Source organism: Pholis gunnellus, assembly GCF_910591455.1.
Source record: "Pholis gunnellus genome assembly, chromosome: 9".
NCBI classification, from domain to species: Eukaryota; Metazoa; Chordata; class Actinopteri; order Perciformes; family Pholidae; genus Pholis; species Pholis gunnellus.
This window is the reverse complement of record NC_136535.1, coordinates 9,490,463-9,517,185: the sequence shown is the minus strand read 5'-3', so window position 1 is coordinate 9,517,185 and position 26,723 is coordinate 9,490,463. Positions and strand designations below refer to the sequence as shown.

The window sequence follows — 26,723 nt, the reverse complement described above, 5'->3', positions numbered from 1 at the left end:
TGTTGTTACAATTAGGTTTAACAAATATTTTCAGCTAGTTTGACAGTTAATATATCTACTGGACTTACAACTTTGTCTCACAGCATTTCCCTCGATTGTAAGGCAACAAAACAATCTATATTAATCTATTGTTGACTTCCTGAAACTGCAGTAACTGCTGATACAATCGATTCATTGTCTGTTGTGTTTACTCGCAATTTCTCGCAGGACAAATAATGCAATATTGAAAATTCATCCAAAAACAGCTGAACTTTTTTTGTGCAGAGAATGAATATTGGTCTGAGAGCATTCCTGGTCATAGCCGATAAACTGCAGCAGAAGGACGGCGAGCCTCCCATGCCTAACACTGGTTGCACTTTACCCTCTGGGAATACACTCCGAGTCAAGAAGACATACCTGAGCAAAACGCTGACAGATGAGGAGGCCAAAGTCATTGGTGAGAGAGACAGACCGTGGGTCAGGAATGCTGAAAATGCCATGCTGTTGCAGACTCAAATAGCAGTGACAGCTTAAGCATTAAATGTGGAATTTAAATGGCCATTTGCAGATGAGTAACAGCGGTATCAACCGTTTTTCTTTCTTTCTCCAGGGATGTCACAGTATTATTTTCATGTGCGGAAGGCTATTGACAATATCCTCAGACACCTGGACAAAGAGGTGGGACGCTGCATGATGATGACTAATGCTCAGATGTTGAACAAGGAGCCCGAGGACATGATCACGTAAGTGCACACGCCTCTCTGTCAGCCTAGCGGCAAAAACATTTAAAGTTGGTAAAACTCACGAGTGTTAAAAGTAGTTTCAGCCCCATCATGAACTCTACCTTAACTTAATTAACCCTGGGTGACAATCTGGTTATTTTCCCAATGCTAGTTCAGTTTACACTTGACAGTTGAAAACACTGAAAGCAAGCTTTTTGCCGTTAAACCTGCTGTAAAATGTGACCTTAACAGAGGTGAAAGAAAGCCCAAGATTGACTTGTTCAGGACGTGTGTCGCTGCCATTCCTCGCATCCTGCCTGACGGGATGTCCAAGCCAGAGCTCATAGACCTGCTCTCACGGTGAGTCACCTCTCTTGAGGAAAGCACCTTTATGAGGAAGACAAAGCACTGGCGGCACACTCCCACTGCCTGACAAGATAATGAACAATCAAGTGCTGTTAATGTTTGCGTTTCGGAGGAAAGAAACTGCCACAGTAAGAACCTGAATTTCCTGCTATCCCAGTTTAACCCAAGATGATAATTATAATATATAATTGGAATGATATATACTGTATGTACATGTGTTTGTGTATGTATGTGTATATATATATATATGTGTGCGTGTATTTATACAGTCTCCACACTCAATGGTTATTTACTTTACTGTGTTTAAAACAATGTAATATATGCAGCTTTCATTTTCATTACTGTTTGCTATGTTTGAAGACTCAGAATCTGGGGTTTCATTAAAATTGCTGTCGAAAGAGCATTTGACAAACCCTCGTCTGATGAAAATGCACTTACCATCCATAGATGACAAAATAGTTTCAATTCTGATCAGCACTTCAACAATCAGTTTGTTTTCTTACACTTAATGCTTATTTCAGATGTGAGGCAACTGGAAGCTTGACAATTTATCTTGTTGTACACAGCAGGCAAATTTGAGCTAGCTGAATGAAAGAAGTACCTCAGATGAGATGGATAAGATTTTTGCACTGTTAACATAACTGCCCGCCGGGTAATGTTCAGGTTTAGTTTATCTGAAATGAAACCTTCTCATTGGTAGAAGATAAGGGACTTAATTTAATGCCTCTAAAGAAACCTGTTTGACTCTAAGTTTTTCTTTGTCTTCTTTCTCAGATTGACAATCCACATGGATGACGAGCTGCGCCTCATTGCCCAGAATTCTTTGCAAAGTCTGCTGGTTGATTTCTCTGACTGGCGCGACGACGTTCTGTTTGGATTCACTAACTTCCTGTTGCGTGAGGTCCAAGACACTCACCAGGGACTGTTAGATACATCCCTCAAATTACTGCTGCAACTGCTCACACAGTGGAAACTAACCCTGGCCGCCCCAGGGAAGAGCAATGACACCGCTAAAGTACACACAGCAGAGGTACAGTACGCAGCTTTGTGTCATATTTTTGTGCCTTTCGCAAGTAGTAAATCACAATCCGACTCATTCAGGTTTATTCTGCTCCAACACTTGACAAATACCTGTTCTAAAGTCTCATTTTAATCATGCTTTTTTTTTAAATCCGCTTTTGTTTTATGTCCATGTTTATGTCACAGCTGCTGCAGTCCAGCTCAAGTGTTAAGACGCCTGCAGAGCGAGGCCCTCACTCCACTGTGCTGCATGCAGTGGAGGGACTGGCACTCGTACTGCTCTGCTCCTGTCAGCTGAGCACCCGCAGACTTGCCATCGCCATACTGAAAGAGATACGAAGTCTATTTATGACCATCGGGCAGTCTGAGGTAAATGGGACAAAGTTATACTGACAGAATACCTTAAAGTTTGATGACTGAGTATACAGACTGTGATTTTACGTGTTTTTTTTGTCAACCGCAGGATGATGATAAACCAATGATAGAGATCATGGACCAGCTCAGCCCTGTAATCCTGGAGAGTTTTGTCAATGTTACAGTCTCCGACACGGTAAGTTGTTTGTAGCTCCAAACTACACCTGGAGTCTCAATCGAGATTCATTCACACACAGATGCTCATTCGTTGCGTCTACTCAAGCTACTTTCATGGAAAGATCTGGTGTCATTTAAATATCGAGCCTCGTGGAATCTGGTTCACAAAACAGCAAATGCCTGTTACGTCGACTGTAAGACAGAAGCTTGGTTTTGTAATCTAGTGTGTAAAAGAGGGAACAGCTGGAACTGAGCAGCTGTTGACCTTTTGACTCTGACCTATGTAATCATCGCTCTCTCAACATGACGCTAAGATTTACTGAGAAAGGGATAATACAGTAAATGTCCGTGTATGCATTATTGAATTGTTTTTCAAAATATTCCATTTGATTATCTGATCAAATGGAATTTGATCAATTTCTTTTAATAACTGCATTATTTACATTTAAATCATCATTCTTAAGCATCAGGATGAAGAGAGAGACGGAAAAGACATGTTGCTATTAGGACGAGTTGTTCAGCCATCACCTTTGACCCTACCGCGCCACTTGCTTGTTTGCAGGTCCCGCTGCCAGCTGGCCACCACGTGGACCTTCAGTGGCTCGTGGAGTGGAACGCACTGCTCGTAAACAGCCATTATGACATTCGGAGCCCTTCACACGTGTGGATCTTTGCCCAGTCCGTGAAGGACCCCTGGGTGCTGTGTGTATACAGCCTCCTCCGGCAGGACAACCTACCCAAGCACTGCTCCACAGCGCTCAGCTACGCCTGGCCCTACGCCTTCACTCGAATGCAGATGCTCATGCCCCTGGTAGACCCAAAGTAAGTGTCCTTGAACATTCTTGTTTTAAGAATATCCACTTGATACCACTTCCCCGTTGCATACGATAAACTCCTCCTCAAGATCCTCTGTTATACACAGCTCAGATAAAAACAATGATTTTCTTTTTGTATGATTCACCAGTAACCCAGTGTATGCAAAGAAGACCAACACGTCTGGCAGCGGGGACAATTACGTCACCCTGTGGAGAAACTACCTGATCCTTTGCTTCGGGGTAGCCAAGCCCAGTATCATGAGCCCCGGCCATCTGAGAGCATCGACACCGGAGATCACGGCCGCCACGCCCGACAGCGGTGTCAGCTACGATAACAAGGTAGCTGCCTAGCTGTCCTCTTATTAAGTCCCAGAGTGCTTTGTCTCTCCAGGATCAGGTGTTCATACGGAGCTTGTTGATATTCAAGCTCTAAGCATCGAATTACACAGCAGCTACCTCACATGAATGGAACAGGACGCCGGTATATTCTTAACTTCACAGAAACACGTTAATGCAGCCCTGTGTAATTAGTGGTGTTCAAGCAGCGTGGGACATTTATGTGTGTGACTGAACCGTCGATGTTTGATGTTTCAGGTTATCGGGAGCCCATCTGTGGCTTGGCTCCTGAAGCAGTTGGTTCCACTGATGAGAGCAGAGAGCATCGAGTTGACAGAGTCACTGGTTCTGGGCTTTGGTCGCACCAATTCCCTTGTATTCAGGTATATCAGAAGGCATCATTTTTACTATAATTGATTGACACATTGGTTTTAAAGATGGAAAGCAGCACAGCATCAAAATATTATAGCGGCTTATTGAAGTATTGTTGTTGTCTCTTTTAATGGGACAGGACCAGTTAAATTAAAGTTGAGGTCTAATCCATTATTGTCTCTGTAGTAAAAGTGTAAGTTGACCTGTACTTGTGTGGATTTAAAGACAAAATAAACAGAATTATAGTTGAGTGATGCCTTGTTGCAATTTACAGCTGCATCTGTTTCCTCAAATCTTCTTTTTTTTTTTCCTCAAATCTCTTTTCCTTAGAAAATAACAACAGTCTTACTGAAGTGCAGTTTGTCCATTTAACAAAATGTATTTACGATGGTTGTTTGATAATGCATTTTACCTTAAGATGACTTGTGTATATTTTGACTGCCTGCACACAGGGAACTTGTGGAAGAGCTACATCCCCTAATGAAAGAAGCGTTAGAAAGAAGGCCTGAGGTTGGTTGATTGTATTTTCAGCACGGTACACAACACAACCAAAACTAAATAAAGAGTAATAATGATATCACCAGGACTTAAGTCATGAAGGATACTTCTTAATAATTGTTTGCAGAACAAGAAGCGGCGTGAACGGCGAGACCTGCTGAGACTGCAGCTGCTGCGGATCTTTGAGCTGCTGGCTGATGCAGGTGTCATCAGTGACAGGTTAGTGTGGCATTTGTTGACACATTACAGCCCCACTGTACACCGTCCTACTCACTGTACACACAGGCGGAGCATAAGTAAGATAACAAAACAAGATCATCAAGATAGAACCTTGGTGTTACGTGACTCCTGAGCATTAATACATGTTGAAAAAGAAGTTGAAATATTTCTGTTTGGTTTGGAATTTATTTTCACTGGGCGTCTCCCTGTTTTTCCGACAGTACAAACGGAGCTCTGGAACGTGACACCCTCGCCCTGGGCGCTCTCTTCCTGGAGTATGTGGATCTAACCCGGATGCTCCTGGAAGCTGAGAATGACAAAGATGCAGAGATCCTCAAAGACATCCGAGCTCACTTCAGCGCAATGGTGGCCAACCTCATCCAATGTGTACCAGGTACTAAAAGATTCAGCCTGAACGGCCTTTCTTGTCAATGCTCTGCGGGTCGGATTGATTGCTGAATATGTTGTTTTTATTTGGATGCCTGATACAATCCATCTGTCCTTTTTATCAATTAGTGGATTGTGAATTCTATAATAGGCTCCCGGTTCGGCACATCACATGGAGCTCAAGACTCCTGATATTGATCTTGATGTGGAGGTAGCCCAAGGGGAGTAGATCCAAAAATAGTGCAGCTTAAGGACAGAGCAGCCAAGGATAGATGATGACTCATGGGTTGCCAAGCCTTCACAGGTCCCCACTGAACAGCTAATGATCTGTCAAGGGACATCAGCACCTTGTTATATCGTGAAATGCACTTTTAGTAGTTGTTTAAGATGCTTGAATTTGTTTTTATTGCTGACTCCTTACTCTCTCAATGAGCAGACCTATAACAGAGTTTCTTGTCTCTCTCCCCAGTGCACCACAGGCGCTTCCTGTTTCCACAGCAGAGCCTGCGGCATCACCTCTTCCTCCTCTTCAGTCAGTGGGCCGGTCCTTTCAGCATCATGTTCACCCCTCTGGACCGCTACAGTGATAGGAATCACCAGATCACAAGATATCAATATTGTGCCCTAAAGGTAAACATACATAATACAATCTATTGCCTTCCACAAACTATTACATAAAATAATATTACCCCCTAATGCAGAGAAGAAATAGAAACATGTGACTCGGTCTGTTTTTATTCTATTACAAAGCGTACGTTTGAGAACAAGTGCAGAATAAGTCCACAAATGTCCTCTGTCTATTGTAGAATGATACAGTGAAATAGGTTTTGTGTATATAACGATCGAACCTATTTTGCTGACCGACAATCTTTGAAACGAGATGCTGCCACCTTTCTGAGACCAAAGAAATCCACCAATCTGTGTGCTAGCAAATCACTTTTGTGAAACGGCCCCTGCATCACTGCAGAAAAATCCTCCCATTCTTTCTCTGCTTTAAATGTAATTATGTTGTTTGGTATGGACTCTTCTCTCCCCACAAGACAAATACAAACGCAAGCACAGAACACTCTCTCCTGAACTGAAGTGTGACCGTGAGCATAAATCAGCCTAGATTTTCCCAGCCCACTTCTATCTTTAGGTTTAAAGCAACAACAGACTTTGTTGATTGGTAAACATGAGCGCTGCAGTGTAAAGTCACACAAAAAGGCTTCAGGGAGCTCAACACGTACCTCTTGCGGCCATTCTGAGCCGTGTGCAGTGTTGCATCTGTTGACTGTTTGTTCTTCCAGGCCATGTCTGCTGTGCTGTGCTGCGGGCCTGTGTTTGATAACGTTGGCCTCTCTCCAGACGGATACCTCTACAAGTGGCTGGATAATATACTCGCCTGTCAGGATCAGCGGGTATGTGGCCAATGCTTTACCACCGCGGTGCATTTAAACAAAGCGCTGACCCAGAAAGCTCCCCTTCTGATCGCTTACTGAGGCCTGCTTTGACTAAAAGCCCAACACTAGACATTGCCAAGTGCTCGCCATTATCTTGCAGGATTGCTGGCAAGAAGTGAAGATAGTTTTTGTGTCAAAATAAGTTTGTCTGATGTTCTCTTTTTTCCAGTTTACTGTGATACCAGATAAATCACCTGCATGTTTATTGAACACATTCTTCCTTGTCAAAATTGACTTTGAGCCCTCATCCTATCGTTACATGGCTTGATGTGTAGCAGGCACGGGGCAGGTAGCCAAGAAAATGTAATTTATCATATTTGCTTTATGACAGAAGTAAAGCCATTGGAATGATTTCACTCTCTTGGATCTTTGAGAAATACACACAGCCTCAGATATTTGTGTCATGTAAAATCAGGAATAGAGGTGATGCGTAAAGAATATGAGAAAAGACAGTCTGTGTTGGTATCTGCTCCTGGCTCAGGTCCACCAGCTTGGCTGTGAAGTCGTCATCCTGCTCCTGGAGCTCAATGCCGACCAGGTCAACCTATTCAACTGGGCAGTGGATCGCTGCTACACAGGCTCCTACCAGCTCGCCTCAGGCTGCTTCAAAGCCATCGCTACAGTCTGTGGCAGCAGGTAGGAAATCTCACATTCTCTCTGCTCTCTGTTCAGCTAGTTAAGGTCAGCTGCCTGTGCACAAACACGGTTTTCATCAAGGGCAGTTATGTTCCATCAGGTGTGATCATCCAGTTTTCTAGTCCAAGTGGGGAAACCAACAGCAAACTAGCTCTTTAAAGGATCACCTCAGCTGATCCTCTTACATGGTTCATTACTTATCTGAAGTTGAACTTCCTTTTGTGCTTTAACTCAAAAAAATGATCCCAAACATTATGTGGGACACTTAAGATATTAATACTGAACCTTTAAGTTATTTCTTTCTCTCTGTGTCCTAACTAGCAGAAACTATCCAAGTGATATAGTAACACTGCTGAATCTGGTCCTCTTCAAGGCATCAGACACCAACAGAGAAATCTATGAGATTTCAATGCAGCTAATGCAGGTGAGATACACAAACACAGCTGCTTCTTGTGCTTCTGTGTAGGGTTTAATGGATAAATGACACACTTCTCCTCTTTCTTTGAACAGATTCTTGAAGCAAAGTTGTTTGTGTACTCTAAGAAGATTACAGAGCAGAAGCCAAACAGCATCCTCTACGGCACCCACGGTCCACTGCCACCTCTGTACAGTGTCTCCCTGCCTCAGCTCTCCAGCCAGCTGGCCAGCATGTACCCTGAACTCACACTTCCTCTTTTCTCAGGTAGCTGTTTATATCGTATCTGTGCTGCGTATGTGGACACAATAGGGTTAGCCGTGGTATTTCCGCCTGCTGTAATACTCTCACAGGCTTGACATCTTCTTATGGTTTCCCACTAAATGCTGCACGCTCATCTTCCAGAGTAGACTTCCTCTCCCACCACCCACACAAATACTGTATGGACACTCCCACTGACCACAGAAACACTGAGAGCTTAAATCGAGTAAGGGAACCCCAGGCTTAAGTTGAATTCATACGCAGTCCAGGATTAAACTGACGATTATGGTGAAGCTGAGTATACAGCGTGTTTGATTTCCATGTAGAATATAAACACAGAAGTCCCCGCTGATGTTATTCTGATGTTAACATTGCCTTTTCCCTGCTTGTTCCAGAGGTTAGCCAGAGGTTTCCCACCACTCATCCTAATGGGAGGCAGATCATGCTGACCTACCTCCTGCCCTGGCTCAGTAACATTGAGCTGGTGGACAGCGGCCTGCTGCTCCCGGTCTTCACACCATGCACCTCGGATTATAACGCTTCTATCCAGACGACCAGCACAGGTTCATCCCACCAACTGAAGGGCACTGGCTGGGGCTCCTTACAGGCCACATCCATGGTTCTCAATAACCTCATGTTCATGACCGCCAAGGTAAAGTCGTGTTGGGGAAATGTGATGAAATGGGTCATGGGTAATCAGTCAGTGCAGCTAACATGTCGTCTTTTTTTAACCCCTGTGGTCAGTATGGAGATGACCTACCTGGACCAGAGATGGAAAACTTCTGGAATGCTTTAGTCTGCAATGAGAAGTGGCGCAACAATCTGAGGACCGCCCTGCAGTTTCTCATCAGCTTATGCGGCGTCAGCAGTGATACCACCCTCCTGCCATATGTAAGATATATGTATCATTAAGGCCAACTGGAAAACATCATGTAGCTACTTCTTTTTTAGTTTCTCACGTATGTTCTGTGATTTATTTGTTCAGATCAAGAAGGTGGTGATCTATCTGTGCCGGAACAACACCATGCAAACCATGGAGGAGTTGATATTTGAGTTACAACAAACAGATCCAGTCAACCCGGTGGTGCAGCACTGTGACAGCCCTCCTTTCTATCGCTTCACTGCTACAAGCAAGGCCTCCACAGCAGCTTCAGGTACGTCTTCATCTGAAACACTGAACAGAGGGAACACCAGTTGAAATTTGTATTTTTCTTTTTAATGAGGAAGGATCAACCAACTAGGAAATCCGAAATGTTCCAGTGGAACCATTTTGTGGCCAACCACAGACAATTGTGTTTGCTCTGGACAGATCCCAGTGGGGAATGTGAAGCGGTGTTGGTGTTAAAGATTATGCTCAGTTGACTTTCCTTAAACATACTGTAAAATATAAGTATTTTGCTCTTTTTTTTTTTTCTAGGCACCACATCAAGTAGCAATACTGTTGTTGCAGGCCAAGAGAGCTTTCCTGACACAGATGATACCAAGACTGTAAAGGAGTATGAGGAGAGGTAGGGAGCAACATATTAAAGCACATCATTAGATGAATTATACTCCTACCAATGCCCATCATGATCATTGTTTTTCTGACCTCAGGCTGAGCCACTTAATGAGAGCCCACAACCGCCTGGAATCACGCTACAGCAACAGCTCAGGAGGATCTTACGACGAAGATAAGAGTGAGTGTATTTCTGTACCAGACACCCTTTGAAAAACTGTAGTTGTCATAGTCTGGTGAGTGTGGAATACACAGGCTGGTTTGGAGGGTAAGATGGTGGCCGGCATGGTGTCATTGATAATGCATGAGCAGTGCAGAGTGTCCCGGGGTTCCTAAAAGGCTTCTGTGAGAACTGGCACTGAAATAAAAGTAGTGAAGCCCAGGGCCTCTGCACTGCTGCCAGTGACCCAAAAACGTCTTTATGATACTCTCTTGATCTGACTTGGTCCTGCAGACTAATGTGAATAAGAATGAAAAGCACCCTTTGACAACTCAGCTTAAAAATGGAAGTTCTCATGATTTTACATAGTTGTACATTATTTAAATGACCCTCCAATCTGTCATTTGCCCACATGCCATGTCCAGCTATGGAGTTCCACAAACTCTGATTGCAATTTGTCATATGTGTGTGTGTGTGTGTGTTGGATAAATGCCAGCATTATAATTTTCTGTAATCATTTAGGTGAACCTCTGCCCCCCTATGCTGATTGGCTGATGGTTGTCATTGAGACCAATCAGCCCCATCCTCTGCCCATGCCTCTGAATGGAGGATGTTGGGCTCCACTGGTGGATTTCTTGCCAGAGACCATCACTCCCAGAGGACCACTGCACAGGTTAGACTGCTGCATTCATTACGGCAAAATGTGATTCTGAGTCAAAATCTCTTTAAAATAATAACTAACTAGGGCTGTTTACTTTGAGATCAGACTGATCTTGGCCCTTAAATAAACTGTCACAGTTTATCTTTGAATGCCCGCAGATAAAGGCAGCACCACTCAGCTTTTTCCCTCTGATACTGTGCAATTCAAGGTCATGTTTTTGGAGATTAGATATGTTTGGTGTGTGGTTGTGTTTCATTTGATTGAGAGGCTTAGCAGTTGATGTTTTTGTTTGCTTTAGGTGCAATATAGCGGTCATCTTCATGACAGAGATGGTGGTGGACCACAGTGTGAGAGAGGACTGGGCCATGCACTTGCCTTTGCTGCTACATGCCTTGTTTTTGGGTGAGTTTACATTATTATCAGTCATTCCCGTAAAACCATCCATGTCATTTCATGATATTTGATGTAATACAACAAAAAAATCTCATGGCAGATAATGTTTAACCCTCTGAACTGCTAGCATTTTTGCTCCTGTAGCATTTTACTCACTGTGGCCTTTTGTCACGTGACTGTTGGTCTCAGCCGAGTCAAAAGAAACTCTAGTCGTTGCCATAACAACCAACACCGTGTCTCAGTGTTGTATTACTCAAGATCGATCTTGGTCTCAAGACCACTTTTTGAAGGTCCTGTCTGTACATCTTTCCTCTGCCTTGTCTCGGTCTCAAAGAGGACTTTTATTACAGGATCAGTCAAGACCAATAATCACTAAATTGCCTTTGCATTGTCTGATTTATTTATTATCATTACTGTGAACGGATGTAAAACGTCCTGCTTCAAGTGCCACCAATAACTACGAAACAAGAAAAGTCTAATGTGTTCGGTGGATGGTGAAACATAGAACGTGTTGAATAAAGATGGTTAAGTTGATTTCAGCTCATTAGATTTCTTTGCTGATAGAAAACAAAGGAACATTCTTCTCTATCAAGAAATTCCTCATGGTAAACGTATACTGAACATTCACACATATATATGAATAAATGTCTTCATTTGTTTTCTGTGGTTGTTTTTTATGGGAATGTGGATATTTCAGGTCATCATGAGGAGTGCTTAAGGTTTGCATGTTCCACATTTTGTCATAAGTCATGCAGTGGGAGACTCGCACTGGTCTGGTCTTGACTCAGTTTTGCCCTGCCTTGGTCTTGGTCTTGACTAGGTGTCAACCCCTCAAAGTCTTGGTCTTGTCTCGGTCTCTATACACTCTGGTCTTGGTCATGATTTGGTCTTGGTTTAGGTGGCCTTCTTGACTACAATGCTGCTTTATCTTAAAGATCACTGAAAAAAACTGACTGGTCCGTTCCTTTCCTCAGGTATGGATCACTACCGTACGGAGGTTTTTGAGCACAGCAAACGTCTCCTCCTCCACCTGCTCATCACGTTGTCCTGTAACAACAACTTCCAGGCCATCGCCTCAGTTTTACTGCAGACACGCGAGATCAACGGCACTAAGACCCTCACCTGCAAACCAAGTCTCCAGCCGGAATATTTACCTTCAGGTAAAAATATGAGCTTTTGGTAATACTCAACAGAGTTTTCTCAACTAAAACACATTCATACTGAAAGGCTTGGAGTCGACCTGGGTCCAGTTGACAGAGCTGCATTGGCTTGACACATTGCTCCTTTCTCTGGCTAATAAAAAACTTCAACAACAGGAGGGGAATGCTACCAACACATCTATCCTTACAGAGGATGGATAGGTTTCTTATCGGGGGAGAAAATATTTGGACACTGTGCCAAAAGCAATATTGAGCACAAAGGACATCAACGGTCTTGATTAAAGCATTCCATTCTGCTATTTTTGTCCTCTTGCCCAAATTGGGGCCATCTGCTCGGGCTTGGATAGGCTGGTTTGGCTCCCCCCACCTCCCCCTATCAATTATTTGTTTTGCAAATGTGAAGAGTATTATTTGTCCATTGGACAGTTTGAATACAACTTTCATGGTAAAGGATAATGTTCTTCCACACAGCCATTGAGATCCAAAGAAAACATCCCATTTTCCTCTCGGTCTTTGTAACATCTACACTCCCATGTTTATTATATGTGTATGAGGAGATTAAGTGTGCAGCAATTTAGGAGTTAAACTTGACAGTTTACCACATTAAAGGCATCTTATCAGTAGACAAGGCTAATTGGATTTAAATTCCAGACATGTCAAAACACAGGACATGCTGCTCCCAAAACGTTCTCTCCTCCAAGTTGCAGTTAGGGAAAAAAAATCAAACATCCAACTGAACCGCTGTAACCTGTTTCTGATCACAATCCTGTTCCTCTGTTGTGTTCAGGAGGATGTTTTGACTTCCTACGGGAGTGTCAAGCGTCTCCTGTGCCAGACTCTGGTCTGAGTTCTTCTTCTACATCATCCAGTTTGAGTCTGGGAGGCAGCAGCAACAACCTGCCGGAGATCTCACATGAGGTGGAGGAGCTGGTGGCTTCCAATAAAATGGACGAGAAGACTAACAAGCTCATCGAGTTTTTAACCACCAGGTGCTGATTTAATACGCTGTTCCCCCATTGAAATCATTTCCAGCAAGTGCACAGGAAAGGCATGTTACACAGCAGAGACGACCTTCTGATGCGCTGATATGCTTTCTCATATTTCTTGATGTAGATTACCACCTAGTGGTGCTGCCTGCATAGTGCAATAGATTATTTTATAAGTACTTTAGATTACATATTTCAATTTAATGAGTGCCATTTACCATGATTAATTGTACACTTTGGAAATATCAGTTAGGAGTGTCATCTTGCAAACTCTCTTGAAATGTTTAGAATTGGATTTGTTTAGAATAGAATATTCAGACCAGTCAGCTAATTGTCCCACTTTCTTCAATAGTGGACCTCCACATAGACACATAGACAATGTACTGTGTGTTGTTAGTAACTATGAAACTGTTGTTTTGTAGAGCATATGGACCACTGTGGTGCCATGAGGACATTTCGGCAAAGAACTACATTTCAAAAAGCACTGGGCAGCTGACAAACTTTCTGCGACATGTGGTTTCTGTGTTCAAAGAGTCCAAGTCAGGTAACCCTTCAGTAAATCCTTCACAGTAACTACTAATGAAGTAAACTACAGAACCTCACTTTACCACTCAATCGTTCTCATTTTCATGAGCACGCTCTCATCTGTGTCCTCGTTAGACTTCCACCTGGAGCAGCAGCTCAGTGACGTGGCGCTGCAGACGGCCTTGTGTAGTTCATCGCGTCACTACGCTGGCCGTTCCTTCCAGGTGTTCCGGGCCCTCCGGCAGCCCATTTCCGCCCACGCTGTCTCCGACCTGCTCTCACGGCTGGTGGAAGTCGTGGGAGAGCACGGAGACGAGGTGCAGGTTAGTGCTCTGTGTGATATGGGAATGTGGATATGAGAGCATTAGACATCAATAGGTTCAGGTGTTTAGGGATCATCCATGTAGGAATTCCTTCTTTGCAGAAACTGAGGAATTGCCTCAATAACCGTATATACTCATTTACTGTATCATTTGTATGAGTGTTTTTTTAGGGAAGTAGCACATAAATTCAATGCTGCTTAGCAAATGAGTTTGATGCCCCAGATGTTTGACCCTCTTATGAGCACATGAACAAATCTAGTAATCATCTAATGGCAGAAATCCTAGATCATCATTAAAGTCTAATCAGCATATCCTTGAACTACCTGTCCATCAAATATGATTTAAATCTAGCTGTTGCCTTTTAATCTATTTTCGTCACCAGTTAGGTGCTCTGTTATAATTAAATGATACAAGAAAATCCTCCACAGAACTGCAGTTGTCTTCTTCTCTCTTGCAGGGCTATGTGATGGAGGTATTACTTACACTGGAATCTGTGGTGGATAACTTGGCTGAATGTCTCAAGAACAACGATCTCATGGCCATCTTGACGAGGTGTGTGTCTCCTGTACATATATTTATTTTGAAAGTATTTTTTGTTGTTAAAACATACAGTAACTTGAATTTGTTGTTTGTTTAATTCCAGAGCCTCGTCTCCAGATTTCCTCACCAGTCTCAAGCTGCTGTCCAACAGGAAGAGCACAGGGCAGCTCAATCTTAGAAGAGAAGAGAGGAGCCGACATCAGAGGAGCTCCTCTGTCCCCAAGAAGTTTGGAGAGGCGGACAGGTGGTCTGATCCACCTCGCAGCGCGACGCTGGACCGCATCCAAGCCTGTGAACAGACCCGCAGCTCTTCCTCATCGAAAGACAACATCAACGACCCAACCAACATCAACCACCCCAGCAACCTGCTGGCCACCATCTTCTGGGTGGCAGTGTCACTGATGGAGTCGGACTTTGAGTTTGAGTATCAGATGTCTTTGAGACTGCTGAATAAGCTGCTGGGCCACATGTCGCTAGACAAACAGGAGAACAGGGAGAAGCTGGAGAAACTGCAGAGCCAGCTTCAATGGAGCAGCTTCACTGGGCTCCAGCAGCTGCTGCTGAAGGGCTTCACCTCCGCGTCCACCACTGACCTCACGCTCCAGCTCTTCTGCCAACTCACACCGGTGTCACGGGTGCCTGTGGTGGACACGTCACAAGCTATAGGTACACTGTAGGAAACAGTAGATATGGGATTGTTAGCACAGATTATATGATTGTTGATATTCTTAGATTTTAGGTGTCTGTAAACTGCTGTTTTGTGGCAGTATTGTAATAATGTGGTGCAGCACAAAAACCATATGTGTATATTTGTATTTGAAATATTGAATGAATTTGTCTGCTTCATCCATTAGGGTTTCCCCTGAATGTTCTCTGCCTGCTCCCACATCTCGTGCAGAACTTTGACGGGCCCACGCAGTTCTGTCAAGACGTTGCCGAGAAGATAGCCCAGGTTTGGCTCCATCAACATGTCTTTCTTAATTTTCCCTTAAAGATAATGTGTTTTTAAGCTAATGCTCTTTTTGTGCGTAGGTATGCCTCGAGGAGAAGAACACTAAGCTCTCCAACCTTGCTCATGTCATGACTCTGTATAAAACGCACTCCTACACACGAGACTGCTTCTCCTGGGTGAACGTGGTGTGTCGGTATCTTCACGAGGCTTTCTCGGATATCACCCTCAACCTGGTCACTTACATGGCAGAGGTTTGTGCAGCTACTTCAGCTGATCATATATTTGCAGTAAAAGGCTTGTAATATTAATGATATACTACAGCTTTACAAAGGGTGCTACATTAATTCATGGCATTTCGTTCTGTTGTAACAGCTGTTGGAGAAGGGTCTCCCCAGTATGCAGCAGACTCTTTTACAAATCATCTACAGCCTCCTGAGTCACATGGACCTGGGTGGAATTCAAGCCAAACCGTTCAACATGGAGGTGCTCAAAACAATTGAGAAATTTGTTCAGGTGAGTTTGACCATGTGTCCTACTGCAGAAAATGAGTTTAAATATGTGGTGAAAGTGTGCCTCACATTGATTTTCAGTCAAAGGCTGTATATATTTTGTAGTAAGTTTTGTGGTAACACTTTTGCTCTTTGAGATATATGTGCTCGTAAAGGGAAAACATTGAGATCGCCTGCGTCAGATGTGATCATTGGAAACCTTTAGGCATCGTGCTCTGAGTAAGAGTCTTGTGTTCCCTGTTCCTTTTGTAAGTGTTCATGGGGGAAAAAAAGGAGGGAAAAAAAGCTGTCTTGTGTCAGTGCAGTCAATTTGTAGACACACCCAAACTATAAACAGTCTGCCCTTCTGCCACAGGCTCGGCCTCTGCTTATTCTCACACTGAGTCCACTTTCCTTCATCAGCCAGAACACTTGTCTCCAAAAATAGAACCACATTAAAACACACAGAAAGACATTTGCGGTTGTTTCTTTCGAAACATGTGGTTGTGTTGGTTTTTTGTCTGCGTGTACGGGTGAATTAATGATGTGTATGTCTGTGTCAACGACAGACTGTCCATTGGAAGGAAGCACTGAATATCCTGAAGCTGGTGGTTTCTCGATCAGCCAGTTTGGTGCAGCCGTCATCCACACAAAGTGTCCTCTCCTATGAGGACATCAGCCGCGTATGGGACCGCTCCTCCAAAGCTTTGCCTGGGAAAACGCTGGATTTCCACTTTGACATATCTGAGGTTAGAGACGCTTTCTCTTTTACCGTGTTCTTGGTTTGAAAGTCCCTGTAGCTTGGGGAGAGCTTAATGCTTGTCTGATTTCCCCCGTATGCTTTCCTGTATTTTCCAGGGTGCGGTGCTTGCTGAGGTTGTGTGTAAAGCTTTTTGGAAAGGAAACAATTCTTCCCCTTCCGTAATGCTGATATTTCTTTTTGACCAAACCCCTCGAGATTAACTTGAAAGCTCCAAAGTTCAACACAATTAGCCAAGCAGGAGCTGGAAAGTGATGTCAAAGATACAGACAGAGTGGTGTATGTGTGGGAACTAAACAGGGAGCTATTTGGGCAGTTCATGAATGGCAGGAAATGATGTCAGCTCTTTGCTGCCGTCCTTTGTATGTGAATCAGTGACTTTTAGTAGATAGCTAACAGTGTGTGAATCTAGTGGGTTAAAGCAGAGGGATAAAGCCGAGCAAAGGTTTGTTTTTCCTCAAATGCTTCACGCATTCGTAATAACGAGTTGAGTATAAATTGTGAACATTGATAAAAGATAAATGCCAGTCATGAAACGTGAAATATTGATCATCTCAGATGAAAACAGGAGCTAACTATGGAGCCTGAGTCATTGATTGACTAAGCAGAGAGTGACTTTCTCCTCTTCTAACTTTCCCTGACTCATCGAGGTTTCTTACTGCACGTGTCTGTCTTTGTTTGCGTCCACGCTGTTAGACGCCGGTGATTGGTCGGCGTTTTGATGACCTGCAGCGTTCTCCAGGCCTAGACGTGAAGAGCAGGACCACAGCAGTGACCCGCAGCACCTCCTCCACCTCCTCTGGATCCACTTCCAACAACGTCCTGGTGCCAGTCAGCTGGAAGAGGCCTCAGTCTTCCCAGGTGAGCACTTCTGCCCTGTCCTTCTTAGAATAATGCTCATAAATATGATGGGGGATGATTTGATAATGGTTCTATTTGGTGCCTATTTAATTCATTTTATTTGCATCTTTTGTGAAAAATATCTCTTTCTCTGCAGAAAAGAACACGTGAAAAACTGGTGAATGTATTGTCTCTGTGTGGACAAGAAGTGGGGCTCACAAAAAATCCTTCGGTAAGATACACTTTATTTTAGCAGTGCTCTGAATTGTAATACTTGCCGTAAGCCCTTTTTAATTTGCTTTGACTCTTTGTTGCTCTTGTAGGTGATCTTCTCCAGTTGTGGGGAGCTGGACCTCATGGAGCACCAGCCCAGCCTGGTGTCCTCCGATGATGGGACCCGGGAGCCAGACAACACGGACGACACGACTTCAGAGCAACAGTTCAGAGTCTTTAGAGACTTTGACTTCCTTGATGTGGAGCTTGAAGACGGAGAGGTGAGTTTCTGGACCTCAAAAGTTTTGAAACAAGAAAACAATTTATTCTCCTTCTCACCCCCTCGCACATTTGATTGAAAACAAACATTGTCAGACTTGTGAAGCAAAAGCAACAAAAAGGAAACATGACTGACATCAGCACAAAGGTGCCAGAGTATTTTATTCCAAAGAGCACTCGTATACTGTTCTGGGTCAGGTTGCCTGCTCTGAGTAATGGGGTTTCTTTTTTCTGTTTTTTCTGTCTGTGCTATCTAGGAGCTACAGGTAAGTTTAGTCATGTTACATTTTCTTTAAAAGAGCGTTTGCTTGTGCAGATCAGTTAGTGAACTGCCACACTGATGGCAAAGGGAAACAAATGTGTGTGCATGCCTTGTAATTTACAAAACCGATTCTGCAATGTTCATGTAGTGTAAGAGAGATATATCCACACAATTCGTAAGTATTAGAAACACAGTAGCTTTAGCATATAGACATAGACATCACATAGGACTAGTAGTCTTAAAGTCACAACATCTTTAACCAGGATTACTGATTTTTTTAGCTCATGTAACCTCAGTTTTATTAAACAGTCTTTTTTCCTGGTTATAGAGAGAAAACGTTTTTTTTTATATTTTACACACAGCTGACCTATATTAGAGTAACATTTTCCCCCCTTCATTCAAGTTGCAGATCTCACTCGATTTTTCTAAATATAGTATGTGCACTCATTTGTACATAGAACTGTAAATGTAATTGCAGATGGGATCGCCATCTACAGACACAGTACAAACTATTCTCATACACATCACACTGAAATCCTTATTTTTGAAATACCAACAGTAAGTTATACACCTTACCATGTGTACACTTATTTATTTAATACGTTCACGCAGTTAACTTTTCTGTTGGTTTACCTTGAGGAGAAGAACATTAGACTCTCTCAAGTCAGTTCTGTCAATTTACACTGAAGCCCAAATGCTGGTGATATACACATTGTTGTTCACATTGTTTACCGCAATAACGTTGCTCTAACTGATTCAATTTAACATCACTCATGTTGCATTGTTCAATTATGAATATCTCTTTGTTTCATTTTAGTACTTCTTAGTCAAGCTTAAAAACCACAGTAACATCTTGGCATTTTCAGCAAAGTGATGCTGTGGGAATAACACATCTCTGTGTATGTAAAGCTGCACACTTTGCACACTGGAAGACAGTGTCAGCTGTTCTCCCAGTGCCTGCTTGAATTTCAGACGGACTGAAAACCTAAACAAATGCTGTGGTCGCCAAAAGTGCTACGCTGTCAGTTTTTAAGTTAATGACACCACAACAAGTCCAATGGCCTGACAGGTTTTTTCACCACATACAAACTTTGTTTTTGTTCACAAATGGTTTATTTTAAAAGAAAAAGAAGCTGGTAGACCAAAGTCAAAGCCTTTGCTTCCTATCAGTGGTAGGCATTAAGCTAATCGCCACAGGAACTCTCCCTTGTCGAATCTATTGATGTGGAGCTTTGGCGGAATGTGGAAGTTGGCTGAGTCCAGCTGAAAAGTCACTCCGCATTTTAAACAACAAACAGACAAACTCAGGGGCTAAAGACCTGTAAATATTTTAGTCCGACAATATATCAGTGTTTTTACATCCACATTTTTCTGCCAGTTTCACCATCATCTTGGCTATTTGGTTGTAGTTTGAGGAAACTCTCTGTGTGAGAATACTCTGCTCCAGTATTCCCTCCATTGTGAGCTATGAGGGGAAAAACCTCCCTCAGAGACTAGCCCCTCCCTGAACCTGCACTGCATGGTTGCGTGAATGTGTGTATACGGTATGTTTTTGTGTGTGCATGTGTTTGTGTTGGATTGTGCTTCACTTCTTGGAACTTACTTGGTAACTTAACGTCATTCTCTGTTGCAGGGAGAGACTATGGACAACTTCAACTGGGGTGTGCGTAGACGCTCCATGGACAGTCTAGACCGGAGTGACCTGCAGCCCCTGGAGGAGAGTCAGCTGTCCAGCAGCATGCCCAGCCTCAGCAAGATCACCCATGAAGACTCAGACGAGTCGTCTGAGGAAGATTCCCTCATCGCCAGCCAGATACTCTCCCAATCACAGCTCGTAAGTTCACTTCCATCTGTATGCCAATAGGTTGATGTCATAATGGAGGGAAAACCTAGCTGTTAAAGCATCAGGAAAAATATCTTTATCACAGGGTATGTGCAGGTTTTGAAAAGTCCAAAATACAAACATATTAAAGCAAATTAAATTTCATTTTGGATGGACATAATTCGCTAACCAACAGCTGTTCAACAGTAAAACATAACATTCATTTGCATTCTATGTGGTATTTAAAACATCTAAAAAGGTCTTACATTTTACTTGGTGAACCCTGCAGAAACCTTTTTATCAGTATCATGATATTGATTTCAACCATAATCCCTGACAAACCATATTGGCAACTTATTTGTGTCTTGGACAATCCACGAGCTCTCCTATTGTGCCCCCCTCAGGTTATTGTCAACATTGCACACATAATATCTCATAATTCAATTTGCTGAGCACATTCATGCTCCCAAGTGAATAAGGCCTTTCGACATTAATAATCATTAAGCTTTTCCAACCACAGGATAACATTTTTAAATCTAAAAAAAATAGCAAAATTGTCCACATGCTGTTTGTTCGTCGTAAATTGTAGGCTTTAATGAACACTGCAGTCTCCAGGGGCTGCTAGCAGAGATTTAAACGTTTGCATCATCTTTCTGTTATCCCTCGACTACTGGTCCTCTTGCAGTATTAGCTCAAGTTTGTGGAAACCGTGGTGGCAGATGGAAAGCCCATGTGTCCAAACAGCTGTCGTCCCACTGCTCTCTTGTTCCTGATTAGTTAGCCAGTCTACCACTGTCGGTGCTTACAGCTAATTCAGGAATGTTGACTTTGCAGCGTTACAGTTTTTAATCCAGTGTTTTGAGCTCTGCTTTTTTCTGTTTCTAAAAAACTTAATTGTTTATTAAAAAAAATTATTTAGAGAAGATTTCAACAAATTTGACTTTGTCTCTTTTGCAGATGGTCAGCCTCTCGCCAACAGCTGAGATCAGTAACAGGGACTCTCCTTCTGCCTTTTTCGATACAACCTCAGCTGATTCAACTCCCCTGAACACCAAAAATCCTAGTTTGCCAGAGGACTCGAAGCAGCGGGTGAATAAGGGCTTCAGAGTATCTCAGATACTGGGAACTACTAATGCCTATCGCAACTCCATTCTAGAGTTCTTCACTAATTTTGCCAAATAGGGAGCTATTCTGTTGCATCTTTTCTTGGGAAGTGTCTTGGATGTTTTATGTGCTTTGGGTTCAGTCTTTGTAAAGTATTATTTTGTGGCGCTGTGACTTTTCTCACATTTCCCCTCTTCAGAGTAGTGCATGAGCCGGCCTTTTCTTGATATTTATTTCATTGGTTGCATGCTAAAGGAGAATGAACTAAAACCTGCAAGCAGGCAATCTATAATGCTTTGGGCTATGGGCTAGTTTGTGCCTTATTTTAATTGTGGCAGTGTTAGGGGGTCGTAGCCAGCAATAGAAAAAAAAAAATCTCTTTCTTTCTGTGTCTGTCTGTTTAAGGCAATGTGTATACCTATTGCTCCTGTGTGGGTGGCTCTGAGCAACAACTAAAAACTCTTGGCATGTGGGAGGTCAAGAAAGGTTTACACATTGCCTGCCCCCCAAAACATGAGTGTGCAGGGCCACAATGCTGGCTGACTGAAATTATTTTATAATCTATTTGATTGGCCTAATTTATGCACACTACAATTACCAAATAAAAGAGAACAGCACAAGGAGTGTCCATAGGGTCCCACGCCAAGGTTAGTGTATCCATTTTACCCACGCAATTATCTGTTCAATAATGAAGTCTAACATAGGGAACACATTTCAGTTCATTATAACCTTCACTGCATGCTGTCTCAGTGTTTGTTCGTGACTAGTTCACTTTGCCAGTTGCTGAGAAAGCGTGTGTCCTCCCTGTGTTCTTTCAGCATGAGGTGTCACTAGAAGATGAAGACACCAATGTCCACGAGGACGACATCTCTCTCTCCATCAGTGAACTACCCCTTGAATTTCACTGTGGAGACAGTTTGATAATGGACATGTTTCACGTTAATTACAAAGGAGAACTTGACCTTGACAGCTGCCAGCCCAGGTACCTGCTCACGACTTTTCTCAATAGTAGATGATGTTCGAGGGGTAAAAATGACATTGATAACATGGCTTTATGTCCACTCAGTCTCGCCAAGGAGGAGAGAGACGACATGCTGGAGTCCCGATCTTCACCGCCGCCGTCACCCTTCTTCTCCGCCATCCTCGCAGCTTTCCAACCTGCAGTATGCGACGATGCAGAGGAGGCTTGGCGAAGTCACATCAACCAGCTTGTGTCTGACTCAGATGGATCGTGTGCAGTCTACACTTTTCATGTGTTTTCTTCACTGTTTCAGGTATTAGAGCATGGCCTTGTAACCAGCATTGCCCCCGCATTCTGTTAGCAGTGTGCCTGGTTAAAGTGAATAATTAAACTGAAAGGCTAACAGGATTAGTTATGTGGCTGACTAACCTTTAGAGAAAGAGCCTTCCTTTTAGACAATATCTGAATAATTACAAATCGGGGGCAGTCTATAGATGCTTTCAGCTAGAAAATCTTCAGATTCATTAGCCAGATGTTGTTCACTTCACTGACCAAAGCTGACAATGGGGATTTTCAGAAAAACAATGACAGAATGTAGGTCCCTAACATGATCTAAGAGTGACTTTGACAGTGTCACAGCCAGCCTGTTTTTCGTACTTTGCAGAATATCCAGGCCAAATTCTGTTCCTTGACCTGTGACGCTGTGAGTTACCTCGGCGATGGCATGAGAGGATTAGGATCAAAGCTTTTAAGGTCTTCTCACATGCTGACATCATGCTCGGAGTGCCCAACACTATTTATTGATGCAGACACAGTGAGTAACCTGAGATGTTTGTTTTTTTAACAGAATGACATTCGTGGTAGTTGAACAAATTCAACAACAAAACTCTATTTTCACAGATTATGTCTTATGGTTTCCTGGAAAAAATGAAATTCAGCGTGTTGGAACTTCAAGAGTATCTTGATACTTACAACAACAGAAAAGAGGCAGCTCTCACTGTAAGGACATTCAATAGTGTGACCTCCAGTCTCAATGTCACCTGCATGTTGTCACTGAGTTGTTAACGCTGTGATTCTGTTGTCTCTGTTACTCACAGTGGTTGAGCAACTGTAAGGCCACCTTTCCCAGGAGTGCTGAGGGCAGCGTGATAACAAGTCAACCAGCGGAGCACAAGGACAAGGTAAAACCTTTTTCTATGGTACAATAAAACCTGAACTTTTTAGGAATGTGAGCTATAACTCTGACATGCTGTCATATCAAATGAGTGATAATGAAAAATAACTGGTTTGGTTCTGTGGTTTAATGCATCCAGCCAGTGTGCAAACACACAAAAGGCTGAAGGATTTTAATGAAAAAATGTGTTGCTTCTGTAAGAATGGAATTAATAAAATTACTGAAAAATAGATTTCACTTCAACTGACCTCTCATACTGTACTCTCTGCATTACGATTACTGTGTGATACTTTAGCTCTGTGAGTGTTACCTCTAATTTTCTCACACTATGTCAATTTTAAGTTTTTGACAACGTTGAGTTGCCGCACGTCACATTGATTATTATCTCATTCCGATGTGCATTGTGATCATTTTCAGCTCTGCTGGGCATGGGAGCAAGGCCTCTTAAGTTGCATTTGATCTAGCAGTAAACAATTACACTCACTTCAAAATGGAGGAAAGGAAACAGCTAAATGGAAAGTTTTGCTGCTAAAACGTTGTATTTAATAGCTAAGAGATTCCCACCAAAGTGAGTGCATTTGTGCTAATTTACAGGCAAAATTTTTATTTGCTTGGCTGTTTTTATTTGGCTTTTTTTTTTATCAAAGGTGCCCTGTGGAGCTTTCTTCTAAACAAAAATAATGATTACATTCAGTTAAAAAAAGCCTTCCTCATTCAACATTTGCAAAGTGTTTTGGATCTTTGTTGCCGCATTGCATCATATCTTGATAAATTACCTGTAGATCAGTAGAATAATGTGACACCATCAGAAGAACTCTGTATCACATCACCCGCGTGCACACGATAAACAGAACAGGAACCCACTCAGAAAAGCACCTTGCTAGTGCTGCTAAACGTCAAAAACTCCACAGGGATCCTTTAATTCATGGCGACTACCAGCCCTCCTTTCAGTTCTAATTTGCACATACACCGATCCTCACTTTTCTTCCTCTCTGCATGCCAATAAAACCTGTGCTAATACGTTTCACCCTCTTTCAAATGGAAATAATGAGGAGTTGCATGCCCTTCTTTTGATTCTCTGTTTTTTTCCGACCTCTTTTCTGTCCTGTAACACGCTTGCTTTGTAGCAAATGGAATCTCTGGCTGTAAGTTGGAATGACTTGTTCCTCTTTGTCATTTTAAATGGTCTTCTGTTTTTAAAAGCAAACTTTTGGCTCACTGTAATCCTATGTTCAGCACTTTTAAAGTGTTCTATATAACTGCTGCAGGTCTGACTTAGTAGTTCACCAGTAGCTCCATGTGAGTGTATTATCAACCAAATGCAGAACCATACCCGATAAAGTATCAGTTAATACATGAGAAAGAGAAACCTAGATCAATGAAAAGGCCTTTTGCTAACAACCACTTTTCTCTTACTTTCAGCAACTGGAGCTCTGTCAAAGACTCTACAAACTCCACTTTCAGCTGTTGCTGCTTTTTCAGTCCTACTGTAAACTGATTGAACAGGTCCATGCAATAAGCTCTATTCCCGAGGTAGGTACACAATGCATTTGCTTGTCCTCTCTTTCCGGAAACCATGGCACCCACCTTCTGATGAATTAATGATATGAATCTCTTTTAACTTATAGCTGACAAATATGTCCAGAGAGCTAAACGAGTTGAAGAGCAACCTGAGAGTAGCAGCCGCCTCTGTGACGAATGATGAGATGGCTGCGTGTGAGAGCTCCTGCTCTGAGCCCACCTTCAGCTCATCCGAGGCTGCTGTGCAGGCCATCCTCGAGTGTCTGAAGAACAACGAGTTTCCGACGGCCATCCGCTACATTCGTGAGTGCAGGTGAGAAAAGGCTTGTTTTTCTCTATATGAGGAATGTATATAGTCAAAATATGTCCCCAGTGAAACAAATAACATGTATTTTTTTAATGCAGAACAATGTGGCCTAAAGACATCTTCGGCAGCCACTCTGAGGAGGAGGTCCAGACTTTACTCAACATCTACTTCAGACATCAAACCTTGGGTCAGACGGGAACTTTTGCTGTGGTGGGCTCTAAACAGGACCTGACAGAAATATCTGTCAAGTTGATGGAACTTAACGGAGAGATCCGGGACATGATCCGACGATCCCAAGGCTACCGAGCCATCACAGCTTTCCTCCCAGACTCCAGAGTTTCAGGCTCGACTCTTTGATGACGGTCTGGCAGCGCCTGACACCCGTTCCTGCACAGCAACCTGTCCCATGCCTTGCCTCTGGTCCTGTTTGGGGCTGCTGCTATTGTCTCAGTGGTTAACAAGCGCTCTGCTCTCACCTGGGAAAAACCAAACCCCCTTTCCCCTTCCTGCTCAGAGCACATCAGAATGTCATAAAGTCAGGTCATCAGATGTGCAGCAATACTGTTGTTTGTTTTTTAGAAAGATGAGAGACTTTGCTGTTGCAGAGAAACGTAAGCTTTTATTGCACTAATAATAGAAATTGTCACAAAGCGACCCTTTGCTACTGAGGTCAACAACTTTCACATTTAACAAATGACATACCAAAGCTAAGTGATTCTCTTTCAGTTATGTTGTTTTAATTGTCAAGGGAAAATGTGCAATCCTACACTAAAGTGGAAGAATTTTACTGTATCCTGAAAGAATGTATTTGAATATCATAGCATTGGAAAACATAAACATTGTTAGTACAGAAAAAGGGAGGCGTCATTACTTGGTAAAGGTAGTGGGTCTTTTGTGTGCGTGTGTGTTTCTGTGTGCTTGTGGTGTGTGTGGGTGCTCGAGTGTGTGACATAAACCTGAACACCATCACAGATGGAATTATGGATACTGATTTACAGAAATTGTTTGCATTTAACTACTTCGACATGCTGCAAAACTACTGTAACGTCTCCCAAACCTACACTACATGCTGCTGGGTGGGCTGTCTGTTACATGAAACATCTTTACTGTACCTTTTAACTGTGCAGCTTTTAGCGATTAGGCAAATTATGTAATATTATTTGCAATAGAAAAAACATGCATTTATCAGACTAGATTTATAGAAACCAAACATTTTGTTTTATCGTTAAACCTGCCAAGCTTGCAAATTCTATGTAAGTGTAATAGTAATGTTTATGAACAAATACAGATACTATTTTAACTGAATGATTGTACATAGTGCAATGGGGGCTTTGCTCAGACTCATAAGATTGTATTTTTATGAACTTACAATTTGAGCTGCATGTAGAGGGAAAGAGATAGCTATTTATAAAGATTCCACAAGAACTGTTTGTGTAGCTTCTCGCCGTGTAAATACTACTGCCTTTGCAATGTACTGTACTTTGGTGTTCTGCACACTTATGTAACAGTAAAATAAAACGTACATTTGTTATCTGTGGTTTCATTTTGTGAGTTGTGTAATATTGTTAATCCTAATGCCTGGAAAGTGGACGAGAGAGCGGGCGGCAGCAATAGGGGGCGTTAAAAAGAAACTGCTGTCAAGTAGGACAGTTTTCAGCTGCCTTCAAAGAATAAACAGGAAGTCAAAGAAACAGTTACTTCCTGTTAGATCGGATCTGTAGGCTACTTGTAGTTTACAGACCTCAATCAGATTAATTCATGTTTGTAAATATATATTTACGTGGAAATGTGCGTGTAT

General features: G+C 42.6%; 1 protein-coding gene across 6 annotated transcripts in view; it reads left to right on the top strand.

Moving 5' to 3' along the window:
* The window catches only part of frya (furry homolog a), a 46,524-nt gene extending 20,076 nt beyond the window's left edge, over positions 1-26,448 (top strand). For 3 of the 6 annotated variants that reach the window (XM_079166189.1, XM_079166191.1, XM_079166193.1), the window contains exons 15-61: positions 265-436; positions 590-722; positions 954-1,061; positions 1,842-2,097; positions 2,274-2,456; positions 2,551-2,637; positions 3,181-3,440; positions 3,583-3,772; positions 4,028-4,152; positions 4,594-4,651; positions 4,767-4,858; positions 5,080-5,252; positions 5,715-5,875; positions 6,535-6,645; positions 7,169-7,323; positions 7,645-7,747; positions 7,834-8,005; positions 8,395-8,651; positions 8,744-8,890; positions 8,985-9,153; positions 9,417-9,507; positions 9,593-9,675; positions 10,177-10,327; positions 10,614-10,717; positions 11,683-11,868; positions 12,656-12,857; positions 13,277-13,398; positions 13,515-13,702; positions 14,160-14,254; positions 14,346-14,908; positions 15,097-15,194; positions 15,275-15,445; positions 15,567-15,707; positions 16,252-16,431; positions 17,139-17,303; positions 17,440-17,514; positions 17,606-17,776; positions 19,670-19,870; positions 20,816-20,947; positions 21,781-21,944; positions 22,029-22,236; positions 22,588-22,737; positions 22,824-22,922; positions 23,021-23,104; positions 24,520-24,630; positions 24,726-24,931; positions 25,024-26,448. In XM_079166189.1, coding sequence (XP_079022315.1) covers positions 265-436; positions 590-722; positions 954-1,061; positions 1,842-2,097; positions 2,274-2,456; positions 2,551-2,637; positions 3,181-3,440; positions 3,583-3,772; positions 4,028-4,152; positions 4,594-4,651; positions 4,767-4,858; positions 5,080-5,252; positions 5,715-5,875; positions 6,535-6,645; positions 7,169-7,323; positions 7,645-7,747; positions 7,834-8,005; positions 8,395-8,651; positions 8,744-8,890; positions 8,985-9,153; positions 9,417-9,507; positions 9,593-9,675; positions 10,177-10,327; positions 10,614-10,717; positions 11,683-11,868; positions 12,656-12,857; positions 13,277-13,398; positions 13,515-13,702; positions 14,160-14,254; positions 14,346-14,908; positions 15,097-15,194; positions 15,275-15,445; positions 15,567-15,707; positions 16,252-16,431; positions 17,139-17,303; positions 17,440-17,514; positions 17,606-17,776; positions 19,670-19,870; positions 20,816-20,947; positions 21,781-21,944; positions 22,029-22,236; positions 22,588-22,737; positions 22,824-22,922; positions 23,021-23,104; positions 24,520-24,630; positions 24,726-24,931; positions 25,024-25,282 — 7,512 coding nt within the window. In that variant the 3' untranslated portion in view covers positions 25,283-26,448. Of the gene's footprint in view, positions 1-264; positions 437-589; positions 723-953; positions 1,062-1,841; positions 2,098-2,273; positions 2,457-2,550; positions 2,638-3,180; positions 3,441-3,582; positions 3,773-4,027; positions 4,153-4,593; positions 4,652-4,766; positions 4,859-5,079; positions 5,253-5,714; positions 5,876-6,534; positions 6,646-7,168; positions 7,324-7,644; positions 7,748-7,833; positions 8,006-8,394; positions 8,652-8,743; positions 8,891-8,984; positions 9,154-9,416; positions 9,508-9,592; positions 9,676-10,176; positions 10,328-10,613; positions 10,718-11,682; positions 11,869-12,655; positions 12,858-13,276; positions 13,399-13,514; positions 13,703-14,159; positions 14,255-14,345; positions 14,909-15,096; positions 15,195-15,274; positions 15,446-15,566; positions 15,708-16,251; positions 16,432-17,138; positions 17,304-17,439; positions 17,515-17,605; positions 17,777-19,669; positions 19,871-20,815; positions 21,604-21,780; positions 21,945-22,028; positions 22,237-22,587; positions 22,738-22,823; positions 22,923-23,020; positions 23,105-24,519; positions 24,631-24,725; positions 24,932-25,023 lie in introns of those variants that run through there. The other 3 variants (XM_079166190.1, XM_079166192.1, XM_079166194.1) reach the window with 2 other exon arrangements.
* Positions 26,449-26,723: the final 275 nt, after the last annotated feature.